The following is a 26,483-nucleotide window of genomic DNA, read 5'->3' on the forward strand; positions in this document are numbered from 1 at the left end:
GGCAGCTGTTTTCTGATATCTTCATTTTAAAATAAATTCTGTTCTATAGTAACATATTCTGATGTTCTGGACTCTTCACAGATAGGAAGTATATCAAATATCCTACATACCAGATATTATAACTCACAACTGTAGCAAAATTATAGTTATGAAGTAGCGATGAAAATAATCCTATAGTTAGGGGTCAGCACAACATGGCCCTGTATTAAAGAGTCACAGCATTAGGAAGGTTGAGGGTCATTGCTCTATAGCATCTAGATTAGTGATTTAAATACCACTGGTGGGGTTGAGAAGAAGAATCAGTTGGTAACAATAGCACAATGGACTAGACTAATATTGATCCCTAAATCCGTTTTAAAATGCTACAGTTCTAGTTTCTTGTAATCCCAGCACTGGTGAGGATCCATGGTGTTTCTTATTTAGCTAATCTGCCTTGTGGGTAAGCTTCAGGTCAGAGAGATGCTGTCTCAAAGGCGATGGAAGGCTATTCTGAGGATGACACTCCTCTGGCCTACACACACACACACACACACACACACACACACACACACACACACACACACACACACACACACACACCTTACCATCCCCAAGTATACTTGCACAAGCATATGTGTACATTAAAAAATGGTACTGCTGAATACAAACTGCTGAAAGCTTCTGCAAGTTCCTTATCATACCACACGAATGTGCCTCTGCCAGAGTACTGATACCAGAGGAAGAACCCACTTGCTAAGCAGTTCCAAACAGTCCCCACTATACCCTCTGTTGATTTCCACCAACTTCCCATCCCCATGTTCTTCTGTCTACCAACTGTCCATTTATGTGAGGTTTGACATTGGCATTTGTCCCTACTTTATGTTTCTATTCCCTGTCCATATTCATCCCTTTGCTGTTTTATCAACCCCTCCCATGCTATTATCACTTCCCAGTGTCCCTCTTCATTTAAGCTTCATAAAGGTCCAGATTGAACCCCATCTGTTCTCAGGCTCTTAGTAACATCCCACCCTAAAGGACATGCATACTGTTCATTCTGCACTTAATACATTCAACTTTTTTTTTAAAAAAATAACTTATTTTCTCTTTATTTATTCAACTTGACCATGAATTCTCATATTCTTTTGAAAATATTGAGATATTTCTTTGCATCCTTCAAAAGTATAGTACTTTATGTTGGGAGCAACAGCAATGTGCTCACTGAGATTGACTGTCATTTGCAATTTGGACTTACCTGACTGGTATCTATGGGACATGGGATGAAAGAGGCTTGGGAGAGGAACTGAGTGGTACCCAACAAATCTCTAACGCCATCAGCATCACGCTTATATTCTTTGACAGGCTCCAATCTCATCTTCTCCTTCGGAAGTAAGGCTTCATAGCAAGGGGCATAGCCAGAGGGAGGCAGGAACTTAAATTCTCCATGCCGACCACCCATCAGGAAGCGTACTCTGCCATTTCAAGACAGCAGAAGGAGAAGGTCAAAAAGTATCCTATCTCAAATAAATGAATATAAAGGTTTTATTCACACTCAAAATCATGTTTTTGGGAACTCATCGAACTCAGATTCAGCACAACAAATATCCACATGTCTATATTTAACAGCACAGAGAACTGAGTGTCCAGGCACTGTCCTCAAATGAACTTCAGTGACATGTTCTTAAGTCTTATCACACGCAAATCACTTGGTGGTTTTACCTCAGTAGGTCACCACAGTAGACATTACTATAATGTTGAAAACATAGCGAGATTCTTCTCCATAAAAATCAAATTGAAACTTCACCATGGAAACATGTACTTTTACTTGAGACACATTACCCACATGGCTAGTTAAAAATATAATAAAATTACATAGATAAAATAGTGAATGCTGAATGTTCAAGTAAAATACGTAATACTAGAGTTCTCCACACAGCAGAGACTGTGGTCCACAGAGCAGCCATGGGGAGGTAATGGTAGGTGGTGGTTGGAGGAGAGTAAAAGGACAAACAATTGCTCCCTGAGATATACCACTGCCTCCCTAAGGGGCACCCTCTCTATTTTGGCATGCAGGCCTGACAGTGTGGTCCACCCATTTTCTAATATGCAGTCTTGACTCCATCCCCTCATACACTGACACTTGATATAAGAGCAATTTCTAACAGCACCAATGATAGATCAAAAGTGAGCCTCTGGGTGCTGGTACCACCTTGGTCTAATCCATTCTAATTTTCCACAGAAGAAGAAAAGGATTCTGGTATTCACACTAATGGTAGGTAGATATTAGTTAACATACAAAGAGTAGTTCAGTATTTTTCTTCAGTGTTGTAGATGAATTTCAGTTTCTCTGAGAGGAAGATGGGAAAAGTTGCTATTTGACTGTGGTGCTTTGTATGATTCTAGTTTAGTGAATACAACTGCAGCTTTCACAGATCAACTTTAATTACATAAAATAGAAGAAATAGACCACAGTATTAAGTAATTAAAACATGGCAAGAAATATAGTCCTTGGAGGCTCACTAAGAATCTCACACAGGAAAAATCAATATAAACATTGTGTTGGCATTCAACATTCATATACCACCTCCCTCTTTCCATTGAAAAACAATGGCCGAGCCTCACATTGCACACCTGATTTTCACTGGGGTTTCAGTGACAAACAACATAGCTAGTGTTCCCAACATCACAAAGCAGGTTTTCTAGTACATAAATAGGCTTAATCATCGGGTTTATCAGGGATATATTAAACCAGTCAGAGAAAGAAGTGGTTTCTAGCGATGGTATCAGGAACAGCCTCTTTGTGAAGACAATGAGCTGAAAATGGAGAGGAAGAGGGTCTTAATAGAGGGATACATGCAAAGGCCCTAAGATAGGAAAGTAGGTTGTGCTATGGTAAAGTCATTATCAACCCAAGGAAGGGGAGAAGAAATCTGAGGGAAAGGGCTGCCTAAATCAGTTTGTATGCTCTGGCAAGAAGTTTGGCTTTAGTTTATGTAGGAAACTTATCATGGAGTTTAAAGTGGGGGAAATACAATACTCCTCTAGCACTCCTACACTGATAGGTCCGGGAACCAAATCGAAAGCTCTTGAAATACTCATAGGGAAGGGAGGGTGGCTTAGACCATGCTGATCTAAACAGTCAGATGCCAGTTTTGTTTGACATTAGGATGGGGAGTGGATTGCTGCTGTGTCAGGTGGATGTAACGGAAGGGGTGATAGAAATGGACAAAGGTTATGATTAAGCAAAGCTCTCACGGCAGGACACTTTGCACCAGGCATCACTTCCTTTAACTGGAGCATTCTGGGAGGGGAGCCATGTAAGAAAGCCTCCATGTTGGCTGCATAATTGCAATTGTGGAAATATCCCAATTATGAATCTGGAAAGCAAAAATCCCTCCAAGTGAGAAATGTTACTTCTTTTCCATTCCCAGTAAGAACACATTATCAAAATGGCCTTTTATAAAATGCTGCTTTAAAATTAATTATAGAAATCACACAAAGCCTCACACTTCCCCATTTTAAAGTAGTAAACAATAGTATAGAATTAGAACCACAGTTGTCCCTTTACCTACATAAAGTGTTATGCAACAGGACATGATTTATGTGTATTAAGAATATGAACTATGACGTTAAAACCAAATTGAGTCATTAGGCTGTAGTGTTACTAATTTAATGGACCTTCTGGAAATAATGACTAAACCACAGAATTATTTGCTGAGAATTTTCCAATTCAGTTGCATCTAACGGATTGTGTTATTGTCATGCTGAAAGTATAGGATAGAGGTGGATCTGTCTGAGTGGAGAAATACTAAGGGAAGTTATCTACCCTTCTCCCCTCACTGAGGACCTATCTTATAAGATGTGCACTGGGCTAAGAGCCCAGGAAGCAAGAGTATTGGTACTCACTACTCTGTGGATTACAGGAACACATAAATGGTCTGTCTGAGGATTTCTATCTAGATTTAATTATTCATAAGCACTCTTGCCAGTTACGTTTAGTTTGAAAATTTCTCTTGTATTTTAAAGTATGCTGGAGAGATAACAAATCAAGACTGGTTGGCTTCTGTGTAGCATTTAAGAAGAACAAAGCTTTCTGTTTTTATGCCCCCATTATTGAAATGAGAGTGATAATTTGGCTATAAATCGTATCGCCTGTAATGGCCACAAGAATTGTAAAGTGAAAAATTAACACAGGCAAAAAGGAATGAGTTCTATTGCTTCCTGGGGCACTTACCTTCAAATATCACATGTTGGGCTGCAGTGGGCAGTGACAACAGTGGGGTTGATAAGGCATAGGTCCCAGACTAACTAATCCAGCTGTTGGCCCTTCTCTCATCGCTTAGGAACAACCTTCCCGAGTTTGTGGGAATGGATCCAACAATTACCAATACTGGAGTATGGAACCCTATCTGTCCCAGTGCATCCAGATTGAGGTCAAAGGAAATGACTAGTAATATCATGTTAAAACAATTAGAAGAAAACAAAATGCCCCAAGCCTCGCTTTAACTGTGGAATCTTCATTGTTTCAGCACCAGAAAACCCATGGAACCCAAATTTTGTGCACAGTAGGTAAGCCACAGAGTTATACCCCCAGAATGAAGCACAGAATTGATGGGGATTCTCTACATTTTAACAGAGGTCCACAAGCAGAACCATGAATCTATAATTCAAACACTAGAGAGAATTGCTGCGTCAGTCCCACATTATATCCATCTCCAGACTGCAGAGGGAAAAGACTCATACAGAGAGAACTGTGGAGGACCCAGAGGGTTTGTCCACCCATCTGATGCTGTCTGATGGGAACTTCTCAGAACACAGATCAGCATCCTCTGGTGTTCAGCAGGTAATAGCACAGCAGGGAAGAAACAGTTGTATAGTAGAGATTTGGCCTTTTGTTCATTAAGTCATTCCAGAGCCTAGTCACTGAAAGGACAAAATGCAAGCTCCACAGAGGAATATGCTAGCACTCTTCACCCAAGGACCATTGACAAGAGAAATGAATGTTTGAACAGAGCTCAGAAGCCTAGGACTGGAAGAGGTAGACCAGGAGTGGGAGGACATGAAAGGAGACATCCAGGTATGGCTATGCCAAAGATCACAGAAGAGGAGTTCAACGTGCAACTCACCAATAAATCCACAAAAGTGGTGAGAGGGGCAGCGGCTATAATGAATGCCACCCAGTGGTACAGTGCTACACGACCACTGTACCAATTCCATTGTGCATGACATTTCCTAGATAGGTGTCTCTGAACTCAACCCAAGAGAGTTCTGAAACAGGATCTGGCTTACTGGGTAGGGAGTAGTTTCATGAGAGTCTAGCCCATACTCCCACTGCAGAGATAAATTGGGTAAGCTTTTGAAACTTCACTGGCTACAACTCTGTACTTTACAATCAAACAGTTGAAGGACTTAAATCATGGACCCAGGATTTTGATTCCTAACAGAAAAAACAAAAGCTATAGTACCCACAGAAGAAGTCGGAAGTTCAGAGCATGGGTTTCCCTGGATAGAAATCAAAATTACGTGTGCCTGTTTGTTGCTCTCAATAAATTCTTTATTGGACATTGAATCTTGACCTTATTTTTAAAATAACTGTTTCATTCACAACTGAAAGCTTAAAATTGAAATGTAAATTTCTTTTTTCAGAGGTGCTTTTTCTGCCTTCCACTGTCCATCAAATTTCTCAGCCGCTACCAATGATCTGTTAAGTAGAGAATTCAAGGACTATGTTCATTAGAATAAATTGTCCTTTATCCACAGATTTCTCCTACACTAACCAATTTTACAAAACAATTTTCTAGGAATTTAAACTGTTCTTACATCCCATGTCACTCCAGTGAGAATGGGTAATAAGAAATAAAAATAACAAGGATTTCTGGTGAGAATTTGAAGAAAGATGAACCCTTCTTCTCTGCTGGTGAGAACATAAATTTGTGTAGTCAAATGGAATGAGTATGGAGGTTTCTCAAAACACTCAAAATAGACCCATATGCCCTTGATAGTCCACTTTTGGGCACATATTGAAAAGACTGAAAGTCAACTTGCCACAGAAATACATGAACTTCTGCATTTATTGCTATACTATTAGAAAAGCAGCCAAGAAAACTGATGGTTGGGGAAATGTGTGGTACACACACACACACACACACACACACACACACACACACACACACATACACACACACATACACACACACACTGGGATTTTGTGCATGCATTAAAAAAACAATGAAGTCATGAATTTCTAAGAAAGTAGCTATATCTAGAAATTATTATGATACATGAAATAAGCCAGGCAAGAAGGAAAAATACTGAATTTCTCTTACATATGGAATCTAGATTTAAAATTATGTGCATATATATTATGCATTGAATTAGCTAATGAAATTGGATATATATAACCACTAGAATACCATGCCATTTCTCTGAGGTTCTTCCTGAACTCAGATATTAGAAAGATTCTTTTTTCTTCCTAAAGGGTTTATATAGATAAAAAGTTTTTTCTTTCAGAGATAAACAAGTGTTGGTCCTGGAAATAGAAAAGGGGGATGGGGTGGGGGAATTGTAGGGGAAGTGTTATTTGCCTGCGAAAATTTGAAAATGGAGGGAAATGATGCTGGAAGAGCATCACTAGCTTGCACAATCTCATCTTGGAGTTTTGGCAGCTAACTTGTAGAAGCAATGAGAATGCTTTAATCTGTACGAGTAAGACTGGGGAACAATCTGAGTTACGGACATTCTCACATTCACAGTCTTATGGGCTTGCATGTGATGAAGCCCAGGGTAAGCCAGGCAGCATTCATCTTGTTCTCTACAGCAGTATATTTATTTCAGGAATAATTTCCACAACACTGACCACAGCAAGCTGGAAATAGCTAAGCTGTCGGTTACTTGAATTTTAGCCAACTCTGGTGGATACTAGTGGAAAATGAACAGCAAATACAGACACCAACCATTTTTGGATTTTTTTATTATTAATTAGAAAGGGCTGGTAACAGTTATATAAGATGATTAAGTACATCAGAAGGGGAATGTACAGCTATAAATATTTTTTACTACAGTAAATAACTCAGTGTCTTTTTAGAACAAAAGAGCACCCCAAATCTATGTCTTACTATGGCCTTTCGTATTATGCCATCTTGGTGATTCATGCCCTGGTGCTATTTACAGGTGAGGGGCAAAGATGATGTCATCTTTTAACAAAAGCTTCTTGGCTTCAAAATAATTGACAATTTTGGATGGGTTCCATGGTACATATACTCACCTTCAATTCTGCACTGAATAGAATGGTCCCTACCACATCACTGCACTAGGAATGCTACACACACAAACAGACCACACTAAGAAAACCACAGCCGCACATTCATAACAGTTAGGGAGGAAAGCACATATTAATTTGTGCATTTTGTCAGTAATTACTCATGCAGCCTTTCACTTCACCATGGGTAAATCTAATTGACAAAGATTTTTTCTCCTTGTGCACTTTGCTCTTCCATGACTGCTGGCAGGGACATCCTAATCAGGTGTAATTAACAACATAGTTTGCAATGATACAAACAATTATTTTAAAAAATTCAAGAGTATGACCTCATTAAAGATCACTGAGTAGAAGGTAATGGAATTGCGATAGAGAAATCTAATTTAGAAGCTACACACAAATTAAAAATAAGTATGAGACACAATTAGGAAGATCTTGTACTGGGAAATATGACTCTCTTCCTAGGTGGGCACACTACCTTACTTCTCTCTTGGAGAAATGCCAAATAACAAGCACATGTTTTATAATATGATGTGAAATGACAATTTAAGAATTAATATATATTAAATATGCTTATTTTCAGTAAGATATTCTAATTAACATAGAGTTAATATCCTGGCCTCTCTCTGCATAAATAAAGTGGAACAAGAAGTGGCAGAGTCTAGTACCAAACTATACTTGACAAGGTGATGAGTAAGTGTTGGTTTATTGAAACCATTCATTCATAATTAAAAACAGCCAGTTGACTGTTCTCCGATATGAGACCAGCACTAAGCAGGAACAAAGACACCATCTGATGATGTATTGCAGAAACATGTATGTAGAGGTTGTGTCTTAACTCTCTGTGATCATACCCTGTCATGAGACCCAGAGACAGAAATTTCCCATTGCTGATTGTATTCTCAGGGGCAGATGCCATTGACATCGAGGCACTTGAATTGCTCTTCATCATGTGATCTGCTCAGTTGCTGTGAACAAAAGCACCAGGATCCAAGCTCTTGACTCTTGGAGCCCGTGCAACTGGGCTCTTCAAGTTTATTAAACTCTCTCCATGAACAGCTCATTGTTTATCATGTAACTTTACTTCAGTTGTTAATGGTGTGCTCTGAAGACTATGTGGTCTGCTGACACCAAGATGAGATGCTAGAAATGTCTTCTAAATACGATGGCATTCATTGACCCCTCCCTCTTCTGAAGTTCACCATCAAGAAAAGATTCCAAGGCAAGGCCCACCCAAACCAAATATAAATCCTATCTCATTGCTATGAAGCACACTGATGGATGAATAGTGACTGAAAATTACCAAATTAGGAGATGGCTCAGATGAGTGAAGTGTATAGAGAGCAAGCCTAATGATCTCCGCTCACATGCCCAGAACCCACTAAAGCACAAGCGTCTTTAATCCCGACATGCATCAACGGAAAGATGGGATGTAAAGATAGGGGAATCCATGGAAGCTCGCAGACTGGCTAATTGAATGCAAGCAGCAGCATAGAACAAGGAAAAATACTGTCTAAAACAAGGTGAAAGGTGAGGACTAATACAACACCTGAGGTACTCTTCTGACTTTTGTACACCCATTGTGTCAGGCATGCTCTCACATTCACACATACACAAATCACTATCATGTATTTTGCAAAAGCTGATGCACTTCTCTTTATGTGTGAACTATTCAGAAAAATCAATTAGCTTGCAGCAGATTGTAGGAGACATTCTCTGAAGATTTGCATTTACACATGGGGCATCTATATATCACAACCCTTACTCCAAATGCCCAGGGATCATGGTAGAGGGGCTGTGGGGAGATTATTAGAGCTGGAGGTGATGGTGACTACAGCGAGACAGTGCTGTCTGCATGGGACGGAGCTACTGCATCATGGTGGTTGTGACGGTATGCATGATACCTGAGCAAGATGGGGGTGTGGCAAAGTCCCATTTCTAGCTGAGGAGTTATTGGTGGTTGATGGTTGCTGGGATGCTGGGAGAGAGAGTGTGCATTTTCTTCAAGAGTAGCTTCTTCAACTTTTAGCTTGAAATGATACCACAGGACCAGATATTTTATCTGGAATTTCTAGAGATATATTTTAGACGTTGTAATCCATAAGCACTCAAAAAAAGAAAGAGGTTGCATGTACCATGCTCACCAGTCAGAGGAGAAGTAGTATCCAATATCTAAATATACAAATATCTCTGCAGTTAAGTGTTCAAACATTCATAGGAATATGTTGTTAAAAGTTGAAAACTAGCTAAATTTCTATTGATGACTACTCTGTTAGAATTTTTGTTCAGGTTACTTTTGCTACAAAATGTGTCCTAAACAATTTTTTAGTTTCCAAGGAATCTTACTTAGACTTTGCAATTATTGTAAGACACTCCTAAGATTTCACGAGATTTTTCTAAAAATCAATTTGGCCACATCATTATAAATTTGGATCTTAAAAAATAATACAATAATATTTTTTGTTTTCTGAAATGAAGAAAACAGCAATGCAAAACCAGGGTTATATGCAGATATAGCAGTAATAATGTTATTTTAACAATACAAACAGAATTAGCATATAAAGGTAGCACTAAAGTAATGGCTATATTATGAGGCAGTGAAATAAAGATTATTTGGTCATAAAAATAATTTTGAGGGTACCTAATGAGTCAAAGAAAGAAAATCTCATTACTAATTTCTGAGTGAAAAATTATACTTCATAGTGCAGTGACTGTTAATTGACATACATTTGTAACAAAAAGATGAATATAACAAAATATTAACAGTGATTATAGCTAAGCATTAGAATTATAGAAGGTGTGCCAGGCAGTGGAGGCTCACACTTTTCATTCGAGCATTTAGGATGCAGAGGCAGGGAGATCTCTAAGTCTGAGGCTATCCTGGTCTGCAAAGTAAGTTCCAGGATAGCCAGAATAACACAGAGAAACCCTGTCTTAAAATAACCAAAAACAAGTAAAATAGAATAAAATAAAGTGGAAGATGGCTTTTACTGTAATATTTGTAATTACTTCTTTCAAGGGATTTATAACAGGCATGTATTGTTTAAAGGATTTCTAGTACATTTTATCTGAGTACGCAGCATAACCCTTGCAGGAGGTACCTATTCTGTAATTAGGTGGGGGGAATGAGCTTGGCTGCCTCTTGCCCTTTTTCTACTTTCTTGGGAACAATTTGGCTTTTGAGATGAAACCCTAAAAGAAAGTACTGGCTCCTCAGTGCAAGAGGGTGATGGGAAAGTTTTAAAGTGGGGCCATAGCTATTTCCCAAGAAATTATAGCCATAACTTACTTGACACCAGCCGAAAAACTCATCACAGGAAAGAAGAGTCCATCTGTGTTGAAATTCTCAAACATCCCCTGCACAGGTTGTCCATTGATTCGGAAAGAAATGCTGGGTACTCCAAGGTCAAGGCAGCAGCTCACCACATCATCTGACTTCAGCAGATGCTGATTGATGGAGGCCACAGCTCTGGGTATCCGGCCTGGTGAGGAGAGAGCGGGAATGAAACTATGGGATCCTGGAGGCATGCATCAGGTAGACAGACATACTTAAGAGGCTTTAATGGAGAGATGGAGAAATACACTAAGTATGTGGTATAAGAAGAGCTCAGGATATGCTACTGTAGTGGAAATGCAATCTCTTGCTGCATGAGGTAAGAGAGAGGAAATTCTTTCCTAAGCTGGAAAGCAGACAGACACCATGCTTGACATGAACCAAGTCTCAGAGAAGGAGCTCCAAAAGTCCTAAGGTCAATAAAAAGTGAGTCTACAAGGTATGTGCCCAGCCTATGCTGGTGCCACAAGTAAGCAGCGGACAGCTTTTACTGAGTGGCAGTCCTTGGAGGTAATGGTGTAATATGTGGTCATAGGTAAGAGAAGGCCTTCTCCTGCTTTCTCAGAAGGGTGTGGGCACTGATTCAGAGGGTCATCAGAGGGAACTGTACCACCTTCTAATCAGGGAACCAGGCAATAAGACTTGATTGCTTTAAGTAGCTTTATTATTACAGATAAGAAGGCAAGCACATTGTCATTTATAGGTGCATTAGTGGTTATAAAATGTCTTTCTATACCTTCCTCATAAAACAATTGAACACTTCTGACTTAAAATAGTGAGGAAAAGCCCTTCTTTTCTGTGTTATTATCATGATTCTACCCAGCCCCCTCTCAGACAGGAAGAAGCTGGAATTTAGAGTTTCAGTAACAAGAAAAAGACAGTTTGTTTCTTAAGAGTACACTTAACACATGTTCATTACAAACATTAATCATCCTACAGAAAAGTGAGAAAAAAAAAAGTTTAACTCCATAATGTTGTGAATTAGTGTCTTTGGAATGCTTGACCCTGAACAGGATCTGGATTACGACCCCACACAGCTCAGAGAACATCACAAATGAAGGTCATATAGGATATAGGAGAAAGGTTAAAGAGGTGTGCTGTGAAACAGTCTTTGGGACATAATAAAGCAGATGCATTTGTGAATTTACCACAGTTGTGGATACCTACATGAGACTTATAAATGATTGGACCTATCACCATTTCATCATATATGGGTGAGGGATGATGAGCTCCCATCTCTTACTGAGGAATTATGGGCAATTAAGGGGTGTACACACACACACACACACACACACACACACACACACACATACACACACATTCACACAAAATGTAACCAAACCAGAATGTATAAGTCTTTTGTATTTTTTGTCAAATCATAAGTTACAGCATAATTCTTTACATATTAAAAGCTAGATTTTAATGACTTTTCAATACATCATAAAAGGTAACCTAAAATAAATCTATTCTTGGTGTATATGTATTATTTACAAATTTTGCACATATATTTATTTGGTGATATTACTAATCTCAATTTTGAACCAATTAATGTTAATACCATTTTGGTAGTACGTTAAGAACTTAGTGATTGATTTTAAAAAATAACAAAATTATTATACTTTTAATTTAAAAATAAATAACTCCTCTAACTGACTTATGTGACTGAAAAAAAGCCAAACTCTAGCTCTCTTCCCTCCATTATAAACAATAAATACTCACTCTTAATTACTTGAAATAATTAATTACAAATATTACAGTAAAAGTCACCTTCCAGTTTACTTTATTTTACTTGTTTTTTATATCTTTTTTTGAGACAGGGTTCTCTCTATGCCTGATACTATCTCTGAGGCTGAGAATCAAAAGCAGAAGGTCTAGTTTGTGACTTTAAGAAGTTCACTGTCTCTCTCTAGGTAGGGAGTGGATAGTCAAAAATTACAGCAATAGGATAAATATTAGAAGGAAGGTCTAATATTTATCTGCTGGAGGTAGAGAAAGATGCCACTCCTTTCTGCAAACATGGAAGACATGGAAAAGTCACAAATAAACAGGATACTAGATAAATGGGGAAGAAAGTCCTGAAGGTAAGGAGTGAGGGCTAGTGAGGGGGTTACAAGGGATGGGTGGGGTAACATTTTTTCAGTCAGACAGACCGACTCCTCTCAGTTCGGTATGGAGCTTAGACATCCCAGGTCTGTGCTCTGTTCGCCTCTTCCCTCAAGTCTGCTTTAAAGGGAACTTAGCAAAACTCAGGAAAACCTGCTGTGTTCCTCTCACTCCTGAGTTCTGTCTGATTCTCCAGTTAAAATGGTTGTCACCAACAACCATTTCCTTTTGCATTATTTTGGCTTCCAGAAAATATCCTTCATGAACAATTCCCAAGTGTGATTTTTGGAAAACCAGCAAAGAACTGGCATGCGAGTTTGGACAATTAACTTTAAAAGCAAACAGAACCTTGATAGATAAACATAAATTCACAGGGATTTTCCTAAGCCTGGTATAAGTCAAAATGGAGCTTGCAGAGGTGAGCTGTGAATCTATTGTCTGCTTTCTCCTCTCTTCAGAGCCCTTTGAGGAGATAAGGCACTGAGAGATAAGGGTCCACACCTCCTGGTGTTTGATATACCCGGTGTCACTCCATTGAAGAGAATCCTCTTCCCTAGCAACTATCAGTTTCAAAATGTAGTGCAGCTATATTTTATTCCTGGGTTCAAGTGAGCCTTCTGCCTCAGCATTCTCAATAGCTGAGTTTATGGGTATGTACCATCCAGCCCAACTTTATGCCTTGTTCTAATTAGAAAAGTCTCTATAAAGTAAGCAATCTGCCCAGCGCCCCTCTCCTAATCAATACCTGGGTTCATGGGAAAGCCAGAGTATTTTTTTTTCTTGACCTGTATTCTTCACGGATACAGTGTAACCATTGCAATTCTTCCCGAAGCCGACACTGATTGTTCTTTAATAAATATGTTACGAATCAGTTCAAGTCAGTAGCTTAATTTATGTACACAGATGACTATAAAGTTAATAGACCTGGGAACTTAAATCTCAAGAAAAAGGAAGAAAATTTGTCACGACCAGTTTTCAATCTCTCTTCCTAATCGTCTTCCATCCTCTCCGACATCATCTGAATATTATTTCCATGCCATTAAGTCATCGGGCTATTATCCTTTCCTCGGAGGCTGAAATTCCCCGCAGTCCTGGTGGGAGTCATTAACAAACACCTTATTTCTTCAGCTGAAGCACAGACTGATATATTGACCTGGAATGCCTTCTATAAGACAGATGATTCCTGGGTGGAGCTTGAGAAATCAGGTTGTAGTCTGGACTTAAGGAAGCCTTGGGCTTCAGTGCTTGAGAATGGAAAGTGTAGAAACTCCTAGAGACACTGTCTTTTCTTCATCTTAGCAGACGGGCTAAGGGGCTGAGACCTTGAGCACACCTTCATTGGATTATATCATAAAGCCCGTATAATATTTAGACTCACAATAAGCCTTTGCAAACTCAAGTTTCCAGCCATATTTCTACTTCTCCAATAAAACAGAGTCACTGCTACTGATGACCAGTGTGGTATTGAATCATCTCCCTTGCTTATTCAGAGGATACAGGATGGGACCATGAAAAGCTGCACAGGAGCAATTATCCATTCCTAGAGTGATGCACAAGTTTGACGTTCATGTCCTAAGATGCACAGGGGTGTGCCCCCTTTTGATATATTGTGGTTAGTGTTCTTGCCTCTGGACTCGCTGAAGTATTCAACATGGTTAGTTTCTTTGCCTCTGAACTCACTGAAGTGTTTATTCCCAAGTGTCTACAAATAGACACAAGAGTTTCCTAAGTGCCCAAGTGTATTCCTGCAGCATCAGAAAGGATGAAAGTTTTTCCTTTGAGACTAATTCACTTGCCTTTGAAACAAGAGTCAAATATGCTTAATCTATTGAGTGGCTATGCAGAGTCCTCTGCAGGAATCCTTTGGGTTCTTTTGAGCAAGCAGACTTGAGCTGGCAAGATGGGAGCCATCAGTAGGCAGTGTGAAAATGGCTCCACAAGGGGATCTCATTTGGTCAGCCTTCACCCTGCCATCTGGGAGGTGCTGATACGTATAATCACTTTTCCTGTCCCATTAACAGTCAATTGTCACTTCCCAGAGACAGTGTATATCATCTGGTGATACACCTAAGCTAACAGCTCCCACTGTGCACACCCAGACTCAGTGATTTCACAGTGGAACCTGGACAACTAGGAGGGGAAGATACATTTTCTATGAAGAACTAGGGAAGGCAAGTGGGGGTGGGGTAGAGAGGAAGATTAATTTCCTTCTGCTGAGCTTATTCTGCCATAGTTTTTGCATGTTCCAAGTTGTCCCTTTGGTCACACACACAAAAAGTAGAGCATGTATCTTTCCCATCCCTCTCTATGGTCTAGGATAGATAAATGTACAAGTATTTAAATGAAAATTTTTATAATAGACCTAAAAGTTTTAAACTCCATGTGAAATAGCACAAAAACAACAAGAAACTTTTAACATGACCACTCCAAGAAGCATGCCATCAGAATCCCAGATGACACAGGTTATTAATATCAGGTAGTCAGAATATGGTCTAAGGCAATGGTTCTCAGCCTTTGGGTTTTGATCCTTTGAGGGTCAAACAATCCTTTCACAGAAGTAGTCTAAGACCATAAAACCCACAGAGGTTTATATCACTATCGATAGCAGTAGAAAACGTACAGTTATGAAGTATCAATGAAATTAATTTTATGGTGGGGGTCACTGCAACATGAGGAACTGTACAAAATGGTCACAGCATTAGGAAGGCTGAGGACCACGGGTCTACAGGAAGGAGGAGAACATGACGAGTACGCACTGCTCAGTTACACAAGAAAATTCCGTATGGAGTCTCTTTAGTAGAGAAACATTTCTTTCATACTTTCTTTAAGAAGACTCATGGTTCATGGCTCCTCTGTAAGAAATATACCACACAATGCTTCTGCAAAGCACTTTTATCAGGCACACATCATCTCCAACTGCAGTTCTTAAAGAAATATAGACAATATATGCTTTGGACAATAAGCAGTAGAGGTAGTTATTTACAGTGAAAACTCTAGAGTTAGTCTTGCATTTTTCACCCAGGCAGAAACAACCCATCCCTTCACATTTATGGGCCATGGTTATGTATGGCAAAATTGTCAGTATTTATCTTATAAAAAAGACTTGAATTCTTTTTTTTTTATTAACATTAATGACAGATGCTGACAAGCATAACATGAAGAAGCAAGCAGTATTCATGTCATGGCATTGATATAATCAGATCAGGAGCCTTCTCAGGGTGACATTACATTTCTTGGTGTCTTTCTGTATCAGTGTTTGTTTCTGTAACATGAGTTCAGTATTTGCTACCTTAAAGGTCATTATGACATTAAAGCATGTAGCTCACTACCCACTAAATAAAGCTGATTATTGCCAATGTCCTTATTCAAAACCCTTAACAACCCTATTTGAAATAAGAACTGATAGATGCATGCCAAGCCATAGCCTCCAGAGGGAGGCAGACGAACAATGGATGGTGTAGGCGATTGCAGGGGCGAACCTTAGTTTTGTGAGGGCAAAAGATGGCTTACTCTGGGTAATATTCACCTTTCTAAATTCTTCACCATTCCCTGGCCAAAAGCTGCTGACTTCTGGTGATCAACACCTGCTGTTAGCAGCTAAGGAAGGATTAAGCAAAGGAGTTGGTTACTCAAGTTTTTTGGTTCTTCGACTCAAAGTCCCTGGCTGATCAGGCAAGAAGCTCAGAATTTGTTAACTCTTTATGAGCCAGAAAGGAAGGAAAAAAAATAAGAAAAGAAAACACATGCAGAAAAAACACCCATTCACTCTGGATGAAACAGAAATAGAAACACCATTTTACTTAAAATTACCTCATACAGCTGTCATGTAAAACTGTTACAGCAGGATAGTTAATTATATGATTTTCTAAATACTTTTACATCCCAATAAGTTTATAGTAAGTTTACAGCACTAATTCATGTCATAGATCAAAAGGGTTTAAAGAGTGACTACAGGATTGTTTACTAGTCTTTCCATCTCATCAAACATTTATCAGTTACTCGTCCCCTATAAGTTTATTATGTTTAAAGCAATAATTTCGGTGTTTCGAGTAAGCATGGATTTGTCAAGAGACAAATCATCTGCCTTGTGTCTTACTACTTTGAAGTTTTGTATAGATAAATTAGTCAATATTTCATTTTTTTGTCTTTGCACCTACAATAAATTGTCCATTCCTAGTTTATACCCTTTAGTTGCTAGGCTTACATCTAACCTGAAAGGAATGTTTTCCTTTATCAGAAATTTGTTCCAAGCCTGCTTTCTGTTTGTGTCTAGTACAATCAGCCCATGACACATGAAGGTTTTCAGAACTCTTATTTGCTTTTATACTATAGAGGACTTGAAATTACTTGTAATGGAAAACCAGGATAAATCCTGACCCCCCTAACAGGTAAAGTAGAAGACCCCTAGCAGGTAGAGTAGAGCCAAAAATGTAGGATAGCAGGTTCAGTGACTCTGTTTCAGGAACTGACTGACTATAAAGAATTTATGGCCTTAAGGTCAGGGTGACTCTGTTTCAGAAACTGATCATAAAAACATAAAAGTTAAATAACACATTATAAACAATCTTGAGAAACCAGACGTTCCTCTCTCGATTCTTCATTGGTAATTTTCACCTTATAGGCAATCTTGAGAAACCAGGTATTTCCCTTACAATTCTTCATTGGTACTTTTGGTATTCTCCAGTGATGTACCCCCTTGCCCCGTTGTGGTTTGTTTGTTTCCTTTAAAACTCCCTTCTCCCAGTCACTCAAGGTCAGATTCCTCTACCCCTGCATGGGATAGGAGTCTCGACCCCTGTGCACTGGTCCACTAAAAACCTTGTGTAATTGTAGCAAGGACAGTCTCTCGTGAGTTATTGGGGGGTCATGTTATCCCAAGACTTAACTGAGGGTCTCCCCTCTGCGGGGGTCTTTCAGTATAAATTTAGGAATTTACAAAATCATTATCAGCAATTAAAAAAAAACATCAATTTGTCTACATAACCTTACTATATGAGTGTACATCTTCATGTTGATCTGCATAAAATCTGTCCATAGAGTAGGATAATACCCAGAAATCATTAGGCTATGTAAGAGTGATAGGAAAGGCAGATCAGCAGCAAGAAGCAATACTACATTGAAGTCTCTAGGGACCTTGCCTCACAGAGCTCACCCAGCACAGGCCAAGCAAACTGGTGGGTCACCTCTAGAAAATTCACTTGTATATCTTTAGCCTTCCTAAATGGCTTTTGACAGATGCAGGCACTTAGTATATCAGGTACTTTTCTTATTGCTGTGATCAAATAAATATCTACAAGACAGGAAGGCAGGACTTTGTATAGTCATCCTAGCAGGGGAGGCATGCTAGTATGTGCACCTGACTCTTGTTAATATACCACTTGACCAGAAAGTAGAGAGAGGGCAGGAAGTTGGGCTTGACTATAAATCTCAAAGTATGTCCCCTATTGACCTCTTTCCTCTAGCTTGATGCTACCTTCTCATAGTAACACAATTTCTCAAAAATGTGCTTTTAGCTGATGACTAAGACTTCAAACATATGTACCTGTGATGAGCATTTTACACTTAAATTGTAAGAGTGATCTGTGTTGTGTGACATAGCTATGAACTCCCAGAATAAAGCAATAGATGAAACTTATTTAAACTTGATGCTTTTTCCACCCAACAATCTCATGGGATTCAAGCATTTCTTTCATTTCAACTCAAAGTGAAGACTATAAGGCTCAATTATCTTTAGCAATAAAATAGAGGGTGGAAGCCTTCACAAAGTACTCACCTGACCAAAGATGAAGCCCATCAAAGCCATAGGAGTAGAGGTCATCACCAACACCATTGCCTCCCCATCCTTCTCCACCTCCAGGGTATGGGGCATAGCCTGAAGAGGAAGCCCAGCCCACCCGAAGATGCGTGGGCTCTGCTGTTAGGAAAGGCTCCACCTGGTCGATAATTAACTCAAAGTACCACTTCTTGTACTGTGGTGAGCCTTCAGCAACTCCCAGGAAGATGTTTGGTCGGATACTGAAATTAAACATGGGACAGGCTGCTTAGGCAGAAAGCAAATAACTGAAAAATCAAGTTGAACCAGACCCAGAAGCAGGCATTGGCCCAATTAAACCTAGGTCAGCACATTTTAATCTTTTGTTGTTGTTGTTGTTATTGTTGGTATTGAACAGCCCTCAGCAATTGGCCAAGCTTGTATTGGGTAGTGTGAGGGCATCAGTAACTTTTTATAAAATATAAAGATGTTAAAAAAAAAAAAACAATTCAAGGAAAGGCGTTTGTTGAGTGTCAACCATGAGTAACAATGCTGTAAATATTATAAGGGTTGTATGATCACCAATCTTTCTACAAGTAAGTGACACTATTTATATGACTTGCATCTTTTGGTACACAAGCTTAAGTACAATCATTTTCAAACTAGCAGTTTTTGTTCCTCAAGCATATTTAATACTTAAAAGCATTAAGAAGTTACTATTATTAGAAACAATGACTTTACGAAATTCCTAGGTAAATGGATGGAACTAGAGAATATCATACTGAGTGAGGTAACCCAGTCACAAAAGAACTAGCTCCACAAAGCTCTGAAAACTCAAGAAACAACTCTCAGAACATTTGAAGCTCAAAAAGAATGAAGACCAAAATGTGGAAGCCTCAGTCCTTCTTAGAAAAAACAAACAAACAAAACAACAAGTGTATAGCACCTTTTCAGAGTATGGTACACTTACACCTTAAATAACTAATAATTCAAGAGCTAAGAATGCAGCCTTGTGGCAATCCTTGGTATTTAAAAATCATTATGTTTAATCCTTACACACCAAGAAAATTTTGACTATTTCCATGTTATGTTTTGTTTTATATGTACTTTATGCTCATTGTAACTAGTAAGTTTTCAATGCATACTATCAAACCTTTAAAAAAAATCAAATACTGACAAAGTATATTCATATAGTTTTATGCAAAAATGCTTTTAAAATCTGTACATTTATCTCTGTTTTTAAAAATAAAGTTGTTTAATTAAAAAAAAAAAGAATTTACTATTAGCCAACCTTATTAAGTGTGGGACAGACAACTAAGGGTCCTCAATGTTTAGATTATGCAGGAGATACTCTTCCTGAGCTTTGGTGTGTTCTACTTGAGATGAACACATATAATTCAGGTTGTACTAAGATGTATGTGAAGATAGAACTGAGAATGGAGTCCTTAATGGAGGAGTTAGAAAAAGAATTGAAGGAGTTGAAGGAATCTGCAACCCCATAAGAACAACGATACCAACCAACCAGAGCTCCTGGGGATTAAACCACTATCCAAAGAGTATACAGGGATGGACCTATGACTCCAGCTGCACATGTAGCAGAGGATGGCCTTGTTGGGCATCAGTGGGAGGAAAATCCCTTGGTACTACCAAGGTTTGATGCTACGGTGTAGCGGAATGTCAGGGTGAGGAGGTTGGTGGCTGGGTGAACACCCTCATAGAAGCAGGGGGATAGGATAGGGGGTATGGAGGGGCATTTGGGAAAGGGTATAACATTCAAAATATAAAACAGATTCAACAAAATCAGAAGAAAAAGATATATGTTAAGAAGGAAGATCTTGTTAGGCAGTAGTGGTGCACACTTTTAATTCCAGCACTCAGGAGGCAGAGGCAGGTGGATTCCTGAGTTTAAGGCTACTCTGGTCTACAGAATGAGTTCCAGAACAGTCAGGACTATATTCAGAATCCCTGTCTTAACAAAACAAAACAAATAAATAAAAGAACCAAACAAACAGAAAACACAAAGAAAAGGAGAAGGAAGAAGAGGAAGAGGAAAAGAAATAGAAGGAGGAGGAAGAAGTGGAGGAAGAAGAATCAAAAGAGGAAGAGGAGGGGGAAGGAGAGGAGGAGGAAAAGGAGGAGGAGGAGAAGAAGAGCAGGAGGAGAAGAGGAGGAGGAGGAAGAGGAGGAGGAGGAAGAGGAGGAGAAGGAGGAGGAAGAGGAGGAGAAGGAGGAGGAAGAGGAGGAGGAGGAGGAGGATGAGGAGGAGGAGGAGGAGGAGGAGAAGCTGTGTGTTTTCTGAGGTTTGTATGTTGCTCTGTACTTTGGAAGAAATTTCTTCGCTCACTACTGTGGGTCAGAATGTGGATCTAGATAGAAAATGGAAAAGCACATAAAGCCTACCTGGTTCGGCTTACATGTGTCACATGTGGTTACATGTAGAGACCAGTGGGCTGGAAGTTTGATTGGGCCTGTCTTGACCCTCATAGGTTATCAGCCAGGTAAATGCCTATGTACCCTTGAATGTGAACAACTGTAGTAACACTTGGGTCATACATTATATAAAATGTTTTAGAATGATAGTATATAAAAACATTTATATGTGATAAATGAGTAATACAGGTGCATTCATTTTAAAAACAAAATCCTTTCAGTCATTTGAATGTACTTATATTCCTATCTCAGCCACTTTTACTTAAAGGGTTATTTTCCAAAATTTCCCTCAAGGCTAGAGGCATATAGAGTATTACTTCGCTTGGTCTGGTCTTATTTTCTTGAACTGCCATAAAGTCCTTTCTCCTACCTCGATATACACTTGGCATCTGGAATGACACTAGTGACCTTACCTGGTAACATCATTAATTAGCCTTGTCTGCAGAAGCAGGTTCCTCCGGGGTAGTAGGTTGTCACAGATCAGATTCTGGTTGGCTCTTACTGCAACCCCATTGCAGAGACAGAGGGAGCACAGGACATCAAGAACCTGCAGGAGAACATACCCAGCGTTAAACCTCAGCTCCAAGAGGAGGCATACAATGTGCAGAACCTTATCCTCACTACACAGAAACGTAGGTGTCATGCAGTGTATGGATGAGTGATGGGTGTATGGAAAACTAACCTAGAGCTACGAGAGCCTTACTCAGTAGGAGAGACTGATGCTCAAGAGGCTGCTGCTGCTTGGAAAATGAGGCTTAGTATCCTTCTCAACCCATCACCTCATTCTTCTACTTCATACTCTCCATACATCTGGGGTCAAATTCTATTAGAGTCAGAGGCTAGACTATGGAGACATACTGTCCAGATGGGATTAGGACTAGGGTATGGTGAAATTCCTAAGGCACCAAGTTCAGTCACAGCTCACTTGCCTAATCATTAAGTCAAGTCCTTTCCACAGGGCTGGCAAGGCTCTACACACTTACCCAATCCACATGCTTTGCACCAAGGGTTCGTAAGGTGCTCAGACATTGGGAGTGACAAACATTCAGGGCCCATTTGGTTAGGATCTGGAATGAAGCAGGATTGGGACCCCCAGGCAGCAGTATAGATCCCTGTTTCTGGATATCTTACTGTGATGTCACCAGAATACATTAAGATGTTCATACATCCCTGGAAACCAATTTTCAAAGTGTTTCGCCTATTCTTCCTCCCCCCTCCCCACAGAGGGCAGCAAATCTGCAAGAGCCTATGTGATTCATAAACCTGAGTGAGAGACCTGACACCAAGTCACTGTGGCTATTTCCAGTTGCCTAGCGAGTGGAAATGGTCCTCTACCTCCACTTCTCCTCCACACCGTCATCACCCCTGCCCTAGCTCATTCTGGTGCATCCCCTTCTATTCAGATTTGTACGCTGGCAGAGCAAATAGTGCTGGGGCAGGCACTACTCCTCTCTCCTCTACAGGGAGGAACGTGCAAATAGTTGATAAAGAACAGCCACACTGTGGCTGTCTGGCCACAGTGACACGGAGGTGGGTAAATACATTCCAGTCTTTCCAAGTGGCCACAGAAGACTCAGCACTTGGCTGAGATTGGATACCTTAAGACTGTCGATGGCATTTGTGTCCATAATTCTTACAAACCAATCTTCCACCTGACTCCCTGAGTGTCAATTCCATTCTAGACAAAGACAGAGCACATTTATGGGACAAACTGAAAAAGAAGCCCCGAGGCGGCTTTACAGGGCACATGTACCATTACTACTTCATGACAGATATTGGATGTGGAGATTTGAAATCTAGAGGGTGATTTCTCATTCTAAGCAAAGAGCCATGGATGGCCAGAAAATTAAATACTTTTCATCTGGCCTATCGCGCACTCTCATCTGTTTTCCTTGGAGCGATAGTGGCAGGGCCTTGCTGTTGTAGCCAGAGCGAAAGCTGGGCTTAATGCATATACAATGAGAAGAGCAATGTGGAATAAAGACTGCATGAAACATACAGCCGGATAGATCAATGCCTCATTCTAAACTGTCGACTCCATAAAGATACCCACTTGGTAATGGTTGGACTTTTAGAGGAAATTTCTTTATGTATTAGTCAGGAGCAGGGACACACTTCTTTCTAAAAGTATTTCAATGGGTTCTCTACAGTGAGAACTGCACCACAAGAACTCACAGGCATCTTTGCCTAGAGACCATCTGCATTTGCTAATATCTCAGTAGCCCTGGGAAGCTTGCCTGGTAAGGTTGGCTCTGCTGAGTGTCCTGATCTGACAAGAGGTCTACTTTGCAGGTATATGGGGGTCACATAACTTAGTTCTGCTTAAGAAAAGTGGAGTGGGTGTAATGACATTCCCCAAATGCTTCTCACTGATCCCCGTTCTCCTTCCCTCTGTGTACAGACCCAATGCAAAATTAACAGCACCAAGAACTCCATTCTCAGATTCCTGGGCCGGGAGCACTGAGATCTCTTGGGAGCTTGCTAGAAACAAAGATGCACAGATTCCAAAGTTCTTTGTTTTAAATCAGCTTCTTCTAATTTTTATAAAATGGGTGTTTTACTATGTCATAGTATCCCCCACCCCAATTCTAACACGAGGCCTTGATGTTATAAGATGCACCAGGGATGTCCAGATTTGTCCAAAGAGCTCGTGTCTCTGAGTAGACACAGAATGGAGCCCTGCCACTGGTGGGCTGTGTGCTGAGTCACTGAATGCAGGCGTGTCCTAGAGTTTGGCTTCTCCAATCACTGGGACACTTTTAGAGCTATAACCGTTTTTATCACTAACACCACATTCTGTCCACTGGCCACCTTATCTCCCTATCTCCTTCACTCTCTATGGGAAATACATGCTTACATGGGGATCCCAGTTTAAAGAAAAAAAAATCCACATTATGTATCAACACAACAATTTGGATGCTGTGTTGTCATTAGTTTCTTTGTGTAAAAGCAGATTCACTGTAAAATGCAAACTATATCTAGTTTTGTGATCTTTGTGTCAAGTTATACAATTGAAAATAAAAAGTGCTTCTAGCTCCCTGGGACCGTATTTTTCTCCCTGAGGATGAGAACTGAATGGTTGGGAGCCATCCTCTGTTGTAGTAGCTGCCATGAAACAACTGACTGGAGGAACTACGGAGAAACGGTGTGGGAGTAAATGATTTGTTTACTTACATTCTATCCTTTGCCAACACAAACTAAACTTTTGATTCTGATTCATTCTTTCCAGGGACCAATGAGATTACTGTTTTACCACACATTTTTCTCACAAGTGACTCAAATTTATTATGAAATGAAAATGATAATAGAAATATTTATCTGTGACAAGTTTGAGTATATTTGGGGCAAGCCATTAGGGAAGCAAGAAGATAAGTACATCATCATTATAATTTAACTAATAACTGCAAGCTCTGTGGGAAAATATGGGGTAAATGCTATAATTTTTTTAGCAATTATTCTTTTTGCCAAATAAATCAGTGCTAGTGACAATGTTTCTCTCTGCTGATTTCCCTTTTGTTCTGGAGTATAAGCCATGTTATGTGTGTGCAGCCTCCCATCAATTCAAGGGGAGACAGAGGTGGATTTGGGGTTCATTCACTTACTAATTTTGTTTATTAAGCATTTGACAAGCATATATGGAAGCCTCCATTATTAAATATGTGAGATTGATCCTGGAGTGGTTACAATGATAGTGTCTATCATGAGGTAACTTACAACGGGTAAGAGAAATTGTCGGGAAAATAAGCAGAATGAATGAAAATTCAAACAGTTGTTATAAAGAAGTTGCATTAGAGCAGAGGTGAGGAGATCTGGGGTTTTGAAGGAGCAGCATCTGAATTAAGCTTTGAAGTTTGAACTAAAATTTTAATGTTGCTTTTTAATCGACCAGAGAAGAAAGTTGACAGGTCCTAGAAAGGCTGGAAGTGAGGAGGTGCTGATGAGGATCTACAAGTCCCTGGAAGACCAAAGGGAAGAGTGCATTTCAAAAGGATGGAGAGGATCCTACAACCCATTTTTCTCATTTTCTCAAAGATTGTGTTCTTTCCCTACAACTTTCGATCTCAGATGAGGCATGAAGCTTCAGATGAGAAGCAACACTTTCTCCAAAGTGACTCAGCTAACAACTTAAAAAGGATAGGAAGGAAGGGGACCTGAAACCCATGCCATAGTTATATACAGTCTAGATTCTAAGCAAATGACAGGTGGTGTGAAGGGACAAGAATGGATCTCAACTCACTAACACAGAAACTCTCTAAAGGGCACGTTCATGAACGATGGGTCTCTCAAGCTTCAGTGTTAGCATATAGTGTCTCTAATTGCAGAGGTTCCACTCCAAAGAGTTTTGTATTTGGGTAATTCTAAAACACAAAATTAATATCCTACCAGGATATTTAAGCTATGAAGCTAATGTTCACAAACTTCAGCTTGAGTTACTGGCAAGAAATAGTTCTAGTATGTCATTATTAGCTGAGAGGCCCCTCAAAAATTACTGAAAATCAAGGGCCTATGCTCTACTTTCTGCCTCTGCTAAGTGGGAATAATAAGAACTATCCCCTCAGAGGGGCACGGTGAAGAATAAAGAGGATGCATGTGAACATAGAAAGTGGTTCTGGCATCCATGAGTGCAAAGGAAAGGCTAGTTGTGCTCACCTTGATCACATCATCCTCAAAAGATGACTGTTCAGGTTCCCTGAGACTCCAGAATTCTATGTATTGTTAGTTAGGGTCTTCATGAAAAATTCAGTGAATAAGTGAGACAGTTTCAAATGTTGGAGCTACAGAAATCACAGAGGGATGGATGTAGGGAGACAATATTGGCCTTTTCTAAGCAAAAGTGAAATGTGGTCTACATTTCAGGTCTTTGCAAAACTACCCTTAAGACACTAGTGATAATTTGAATCTACACTTTTCTTTAAAAACAAGGTTTGCAGTTACACAAATCTACAAAAATATAGGGTACCCTTGATGATACTTTGTTTCAAAAATAGTGTTTTTCTGTCTAGTCCCAGGCTAGCCTAGAATGCATAGTGCTCCCACTACTTTGGCTTATCAAGCCTCTATTTTCTCAACTGTGGAATGGACAGAATAATTGTCAAGTTGTCACTAAATGCCACCTGATCAATGCTGTTTGGATGTAGGAAGTTATAAGGAAGCTGGTCATTTTTAAAGTGCTTTATGTAGAATCACTTTAGCAAGGCTCTAAGGTAATGAAACCAGGGCAACCCTACTTTGTATGGCTTCTCTGTCTTCAGTGCTAGACTGTGGCTCAAGCCATTTGTTACTTCTATGCCTATCAGTAATTCTGACTACATTTTGCAGACAGGGAAGAATATGTTAGAATGTACAGAAGCTGGACTATGGCTCAAGCCTCATGCTTGTTTTTGATTTACCATGTTCAGGAAAGCAATTACAGACCCCACATATTTTTCCTTCTTTGCCAAGTAATTTCACAGATGGTAAGGACCATAGCTTTTCTGCTTCCTCAGGCCATTGCATATCATGTAGTTAGTGCTGTATGGGCTCCTTTTCCTGGACTGAGACACATCCCAAAATATAGTTCCCTTCCTACCAAATAATGGTAGGTGAGAGCTAGCAACTGGACTTTACCCTCTCTAATCTGTTAAAGCACA

At 39.7% G+C, this 26,483-nt stretch overlaps 1 protein-coding gene across 2 annotated transcripts in view; it reads right to left on the reverse strand.

Moving 5' to 3' along the window:
• The window catches only part of RYR3 (ryanodine receptor 3), a 523,847-nt gene that overhangs the window by 218,539 nt on the left and 278,825 nt on the right, over nt 1–26,483 (reverse strand). For both annotated transcript variants that reach the window (XM_080931244.1, XM_080931245.1), the window contains exons 17-20: nt 21,267–21,400; nt 18,445–18,686; nt 10,524–10,716; nt 1,232–1,448 (exon numbers count right to left, since the gene is read on the reverse strand). In XM_080931244.1, coding sequence (XP_080787370.1) covers nt 1,232–1,448; nt 10,524–10,716; nt 18,445–18,686; nt 21,267–21,400 — 786 coding nt within the window. The remainder of the gene's footprint in view (nt 1–1,231; nt 1,449–10,523; nt 10,717–18,444; nt 18,687–21,266; nt 21,401–26,483) is intronic.

Source organism: Micromys minutus (assembly GCF_963924665.1).
Source record: "Micromys minutus genome assembly, chromosome: 17".
NCBI classification, from domain to species: Eukaryota; Metazoa; Chordata; class Mammalia; order Rodentia; family Muridae; genus Micromys; species Micromys minutus.